Source organism: Trematomus bernacchii, unplaced genomic scaffold (genome assembly GCF_902827165.1).
Source record: "Trematomus bernacchii unplaced genomic scaffold, fTreBer1.1, whole genome shotgun sequence".
In the NCBI taxonomy this organism is placed as follows: Eukaryota; Metazoa; Chordata; class Actinopteri; order Perciformes; family Nototheniidae; genus Trematomus; species Trematomus bernacchii.
In genome coordinates, this window is record NW_022987851.1 from 8,944,498 (window position 1) to 8,951,768 (window position 7,271).

At 45.0% G+C, this 7,271-nt stretch overlaps 1 protein-coding gene across 1 annotated transcript; it reads left to right on the top strand.

Moving 5' to 3' along the window:
• Positions 1-336: 336 nt before the first annotated feature.
• Positions 337-1,260, top strand: LOC117469012 (odorant receptor 131-2-like). Its single transcript, XM_034113407.1, has one exon. It carries the CDS (start codon positions 337-339, stop codon positions 1,258-1,260), a length of 924 nt encoding a protein of 307 aa, XP_033969298.1.
• Positions 1,261-7,271: the final 6,011 nt, after the last annotated feature.

A 7,271-nucleotide genomic window follows, 5' to 3' on the forward strand; every position in this document is an offset into this window, starting at 1 on the left:
TGTCCTCTTTGTGTTGGACAACTTTGAAAAAACAGGATCAACTAAATACAATTTAAATCTGGAGTATATTCTAGTTCAATGTATAGAACTCTTTCCAGAATAGCAATGAAATGAAGGGGATTAGCAGAGAGGGATGATGACGACACTGCCGAGCAGAGATTGGTTTCATTCTGGGACGGTCTTGTCTTTAAAGTCATCTGGATCAGCCCTCTGTCAGAAGGCTCTCAGATCAGCAGAACATATTTATTTTTTGGAACAGCCTGGAGGGTTTTCAGAGAAATCTGTTTCTGTTTCTAATGATGGAGCCTTAAGCTCTTTGTATAAAAAAAACAAAATATGACCAATAACAGCTCACTGGTGGGTGGTGTGTCTTATCAGCAGCAGGTTTACCGGATCATTTTTGTGCAGATCCTGGTGGGGATTTTTGTTTACATTAACTTTTTGCTCATTTTTACCTTTTTTAAAAAGGAGTGTTTCTACACAAACGCACGCTACATCTTATTTGCTGTTACACTACTATCTGATAGCATGTTGTTGATCATTTCTACTATCACTGTCATGTTTGCCTATTTCAGGTTTGATATACAAGTTGGCCTGTGTATCATTCTCTGTATTATTTTGTCTCTGTACTCTTTTGTCACACCGATTACTTTGACAGCAATGACTCTGGAGCGTTATGTTGCCATCTGCATGCCCCTGCGACACGGAGAGCTGTCCTCCACACGCAGCGCTGTGCACTGCATCCTCATCATTCATGGCCTCAGCGCTGTTCCCTGTATTATGGTTCTCTCCGCCTTCTTTGCAACAGCCTCTCTTAGCTTTTACACAAAAAAAAGGACGTGTTCAATGGAGACCTTCAATGTGTACATATGGCAGAGTCATATGTTGTCAGCTATAAACCAGTTGTACTTTTTGCTCATGTTAATTACTATTGTAGTATCTTATGTTAAAATAGTGAAAGTGGCCAAAGCTGCATCAGGAGAGAACAAGAAGTCAACATGGAAAGGGCTCAGAACGGTCATTCTTCATGCTTTCCAGCTGCTACTGTGTCTCATCAAGCTGTGGGGCCCGTTCATAGAAGCTGCTTTACTTCCGATTGATTTACAGTTATATATTGATGTCAGGTACAATAACTACATAATGTTTATACTAGCTCCCAGATGTCTGAGTCCTCTCATCTATGGCCTCAGGGATGAAACATTGTCTCATGCATTGAAAAGCTACGCTTCCTTTGGCTTGTATAAAAAAAATAGAATTTGACAAAGTATTTTTTTCTTCAAGAAAAGCATTGTACTAAAATTTAAATTATTTTATTGAAACATATCGAAAATGACTAAATCTTTAATTCACTTTCACAGTAGCTAAGATTTGGACGGATGTTCAAAAAGTTCTAATTCTGTTTGTTGTTATAAACTGGAATTTAACTACATTGCTATACAAATAAACCCCACAATATATATCATTATTGCAAATACACTGAATGTTAAGCACTACAGAAATTACAGATGCATATTTTTTGCTTAAAGGTGGGGTAGGTAATTTTGGAGAAACCAGCTCGAGATCGCTAGAATTTGAAAATACACAGCCGGAGAAAATCTGCCACTTCCTTACAGAGCCCCTCCTCCAACACACACGAACGCGCACATGACCAATGAGGGGACGAGATAAGTTTGTGCACAGATGGAAGGCTGACAGGCAGGTCGGCCATCCAGTTATTTTAGCCGGGCCGGCTAAAATGATTGGTCGTGCTTTTTACAGTACTACGGCTTCCACAGATGACATTTTTTTATGGATTTTTTGTCAAAGCACTTAAGATATTAATTGCTATCGGGATGTTAAGAGCATTCCATGGAATATAACAAAAAGTGTATCTCGAGCCGGTTTCTCAAACTTACCTACCCCACCTTTAACTCATCAATGTTTGTTGCAGTATACCCATTCTGGTCATTCAGAAGGTTTTTTTTGTTGATGCAAAGAACATTCCTTATTTAAATTGACATGGCAATTTTGTATTTAGATTTTAGACGAGTTTGACCTAAATCAGTAGCTTTTAACAACAGCTGCTGTTGCCATTATATGATTCCCATAATATCACAAACTGCATACAGTTCACTTATGTCAAGAAAAACTTGAAAGAACACTCAAGTATATTAAAATGTAAAGAATTATGTGGTTTTAGATTTTTGATCACAAAAGGAGAATTGGGACCTGGAATCCATTTGAACTAACACAAGTTGAAAAGGGCTTTATTTTATTCTTGTGCTATTTGTTGATTTTTACCAGACGTGATTTGACTTTGTTCAACCTAGTGAGTCTGCTTGTGTCTCATCATGGCAACTATAGCAGCACAGCTACATTGGAGGTTTTGAGTCATTTGTCCATCTGTTTTGGTCCAAGCGGCCCTTTCCGCCGCAATTGCCTACTGTCTACGCAAATGGTAATATATAGTTCCTTATTTTAAAATGTATCGAAAAATTGTAATCTCCGGTTAAAAATCCTAATTTATACACAGGGTATCGGTCATCTGATTATTTTAGAGTAACCGTACCGTGTCCTTTTTTCTAGTTTCCTAAAACATTTTCCATGCATTTAATTTTTCCCCAAACCTGGTAGTAACCACAAAGCCACATCCTCTTGTTGAGGATCATTTAATATGACGAAAAATATGTGAAATGTGGTTGTGCAATGTGTCCAATGCAAATAAAAGCATTACATTTCTTTCTTTTTCAAAATCAGTTCCATATTCCTGCTGACATTTACTATGAGGTTAAGTCCCTTGCGGCTCTTTACTTTAGATCCTCTCTTTCTCTTTCTTATCCATCTTTACCTTGACGAAAAGCTTACAAATACCTATAAAAAAGATTGGACTATATAAATAAAAATGACTTGATTGAGTGACATGAGAATGAGGAGACTGTGGTCCTGTAAATGCATAAAAGTATAGTTTTAGAAATGTTTCTTCAAACATGAAAAAATAAAATAATTATTAATGATATACAGTGGAGTTAATCAAATATGCATCTAATAACTGCTTTTGCTGATTATTTTGATATCTATGATACAAATTATCACATCGGGCCTTTAGTCTCGGGTTAAAGTTTGCCCTACCAAATGTCCTCTTTGTGTTGGATAACTTTGAAAAAACAGGATCAACTAAATACAATTTAAATCTGGAGTATATTTTAGTTCAATGTATAGAATGTTAGGAATCGTGGAAAAAGGTAGGACCCAAATGTAGACTACAAAAAAAACGTAAAAAGGTCTAGAAACAAAAAGCGAGCTTTATTTTAAAAGCTGATTAACAAAAACATGGCATGAAAAACACAGGTACTGTAGCACAAGGTAGCAACAGCACAAAAACTGACCGTGACCAACATGGAGGGAGACAGGAAAGACAATGAACCGACAAGGAACACAGGGGAAGACAAGACTAAATACAAAGAGGGGTAATCACAGGACAAGACTCAGCTGGGCAGGGGAGGCAGAAACACAAGGGCAACAGGTGAACACAATGAGACAATCAGACACGGGAGGAAAAACACAGGAAGGAAGACAAGAGACAGGGAGAACAGAATAGCAAAATAAAACCCACCACAAGACAGACAAAACTAAACCTGTGACATAACACTAAGATCATGACAGAACACCCCCCTCAAGGGACGGATTCCAGACGTACCAAAAACAAAGTCCAACACTTCCAAAAGGGTGGGTGGAGGGGGTCCGGAGGACGGGTCTGGGTCGACAGCCCAGAGGCAAGGCAGAGGAACAGGAGGTGGTCTCGGGCGGACGGCCCGGGGGCAAGGCAGAGGTACAGGAGGTGATCTCGGGCGGACGGCCCGGGGGCAAGGCAGAGTTCATGGAGGGGGTCTCGGGCGGACGGCCCGGGGGCAAGGCAGAGTTCAAGAAGGGGCGAAGGCCACAGCGGGCAAACTCAGGGGGCCGGGCATGAGGGCGAAGGCAGCGGCTGGAAGAGTCAGGGGGTCGGGCTCGAGGGCGAAAGCCACTGGGGAACTCAGGAGGCCGGGCAAGAAGGCGGCGACGGGACAGCTCCGGATGACGACGTACGCCGCAATGGGACCCCTCCAGTGTCAGCTGGATTGCCGGAGCACTGGGATCGAGAGCAGGTGCTGGTGGGACCCCTGGCGGGACAGGCGTAGACGGGACCCTGGACGGAACATGGGCTGGTGTCAGTGGGACCCCAAACAGGATAGGACAAGGTGTTGGCTTGACCCCCGCTGGAACAGGTATTGGCGGGACCACCAACAGGAGAGGACAGGGAGTTGGCAGGACCCCCGGCGGAACAGGTGTCGGCGGGATAGTCACCGGTGTTGCCCGGACAGGTGTTCCCGACGAAACAAGGGCTGGTGTCGGCAGGACCCTCGGCGTAGCACGTGTCGACGGGACCTCCAACAGGACATGACATGATGTCGGCAGGAACCCCGGCGGAGCAGGTGTCGGTGGAATCACCAACAGGAGAGGACATGGTGTTGGCAGGAAATCCGGCGGAGCAGGTGTCGGCGGAACCCCCAACGGCACAGGACATGGAGTTGGCAGGACCCCCGACGAAACAGGTGTCGGCTGGACCCCCAACGGCACAGGACTCGAGAGGGGGACTTGAGGAGGGACTTGGAAAGGAACTCGAGAGGGGACTCGAGAAGGGACTCGAGAAGGGACTCGAGAAGGGACTCGAGAAGGGACTGGAGAGGGGACTCGAGAAGAGACTCGAGAAGAGACTCGAGAAGAGACTCGAGAGGGGACTCGAGAGGGGACTCGAGAGGGGACTCGAGAGGGGACTCGAGAGGGGACTCGAGAAGGGACTCGAGAGGGGACTCGAGAGGGGACTCGAGAGGGGACTTGAGAGGGGACTCGAGAAGAGACTTGAGAGGGGACTTGAGAAGGGAATTGGAAAGGGACTCGAGAGGGGACTTGAGAGGGGACTCGAGAAGGGACTCGTGAGGGGACTTGAGAGGGAACTCGAGAGGGGACTCGAGAAGAGACTCGAGAGGGGACTTGAGTCTTGAGTTGGCGGCACCCCCGAGTCGGCGGGACCCCCGACGGTGAAGGAGCTTGAGTTGGCCGGAATGCCGACAGGACACGAGGGGTTGGCGTCGGCCAGAGAGCCAACAGGAGACGGGGAGCTGGAGTCGGCCGGTACGCCGACAGGACACGGGGAGCTGGCGTCGGCCGGAGAGCCAGTACTGGGGCCGGTACTGGAGCCGGAACCATGGCTGCTGGGGCCGGTACTGGAGCTGGAACCATGGCTGCTGGGACCGGAACAGGAGCCGGGACCATGGCTGTGTGGGCCGGCACTGGAACCGGAACCATGGCTGTGTGGGCCGGCACTGGAGCCGGAACCGCTGGAGCACGGGCTGGAATCCTGGCCTTGCGTCTCTTAGAGGTCTTTTGGAGGATCCGTGGACCTCCAAACGCCAGGCTGGATCCCGAGAAAGGGTCCGAGAATGGAGACTGGCCCTCAGAGCCGCGCGAAAAAACTCTGAGCCATTCAGGCAACGAGCTCCTCAACCATGGCATGTTGGCCACCTCCATTTGTGCCTTTTTGAGGACAGCCTCTTTGTCCCTTCTAGCCGAGGTTCTACTCCACTCAGCATGATGACACCGAAGAGAGTACTCTAGATCGAACAGATCCATGTCAAGAAAAAAATCCGCTGGGTCCATAGTTCGTCGGTTCATTCTGTTAGGAATCGTGGAAAAAGGTAGGACCCAAATGCAGACTACAAAAAAAAGGTAAAAAGGTCTAGAAACAAAAAGCGAGCTTTATTTTAAAAGCTGATGAACAAAAACATGGCATGAAAAACACAGGTAGCACAAGGTAGCAACAACACAAAAACTGACCGTGACCAACATGGAGGGAGACAGGAAAGACAATGAACCGACAAGGAACACAGGGGCAGATAAGACTAAATACAAAGAGGGGTAATCACAGGACAAGATACAGCTGGGCAGGGGAGGCAGAAACACAAGGGCAAAAGGTGAACACAATCAGACAATCAGACACAGGAGGAAAAACACAGGAAGGAAAACAAGAGACATGGAGAACAGAATAGCAAAATAAAACCCATTACAAGACAGACAAAACTAAACCCGTGACATAACAGTAGATGCGTTCACACCGGAGTACTTTGGTGTACTTTTCCCACAATAGTTCATCAGAACTACGATATATTTGCGTTCACACCAAAAAGCCCCAGGAACTAAAGTAGCTCAAATTAGTTCGTCCGACCCGCTTTTCAGTCCCTGCTAGAGAGCAGGGACTGTTGTGGGAGAAAATAGTTCGTACGTCTGATTGGCTGTGCGGAATGCAAACCACGCCCGTTTGACTCTGAATTTTTTTTTGGAAGCGGCCATTGTATTTGCTCGCTTCGGGCAGCGTACCCGAAGAGATTACTTTTGTGAAAGCAGTTATTATAGCAACACTAAATAAATCATCGGAGCGGTGGAATTGATGAGGATGTCTCGGCGCTTCTGGCGATTTACTCGGAGGACGCGAAGCGCCGCATTCAGAAGCTTCTACTGAATGCAGTTTCCGGGCTCTGCAAAGTTAGCAGACCTGGCAAAGTCATGTCGGGACGACTACCAAGGTAAAATAAAATACATGCACTGCACTGTTTTAATCTGCACAATACTGGTCTTAGATGTACTTTTATTAGTGCGAATGCTGTGCCACAGCATTCCACTATAGTACTTCAAATCTTTATTAGTGCGAATGCTGTTTACAGCATTCCACTATAGTTCTTCGAATCTTTATTCTTCCCCTTATTATTATTATTAGTGCGAATGCTGTGCCACAGCATTCCACTATAGTTCTTCGAATCTTTATTCTTCCCCTTATTATTATTATTATTATTATTATTATTTCAGCCAATACTTTAGCACTCCATAGCACTCCACTTCAGTTTATTTTCAGCTACAGAAACCATTCAAATATTAAACTATTCAGTCTGTTCAGGAATCGATGGGAAACCTTCAACTTTTTAAAAATATTTTATACTTTTTGAAATATTCAGCTTTTTAAACTCTTTTTTTTAACATTGAAGTCAATGGGAGATGCCTTCAAATCCTCTTTTCCTACACTTTGCGCCAAATGCTACTCCTTCCACATACTTTCAGCTAGACACTTCATTCCAACTTTCAAATGATCACAAGACCCTCAGCTATTCAAAATAGATTTTTATTTTTGATATCTTTTACACTTTTTGAGATAATTAACTTTGTTTGGAGCTTGGCAAAGAGGCTTTCTTCAGATTTTAACA

Bases quoted from the DNA above. Each gene is read 5' to 3' on its own strand.
- LOC117469012 (XM_034113407.1), top strand. From the start codon at position 337: ATGACCAATAACAGCTCACTGGTGGGTGGTGTGTCTTATCAGCAGCAG.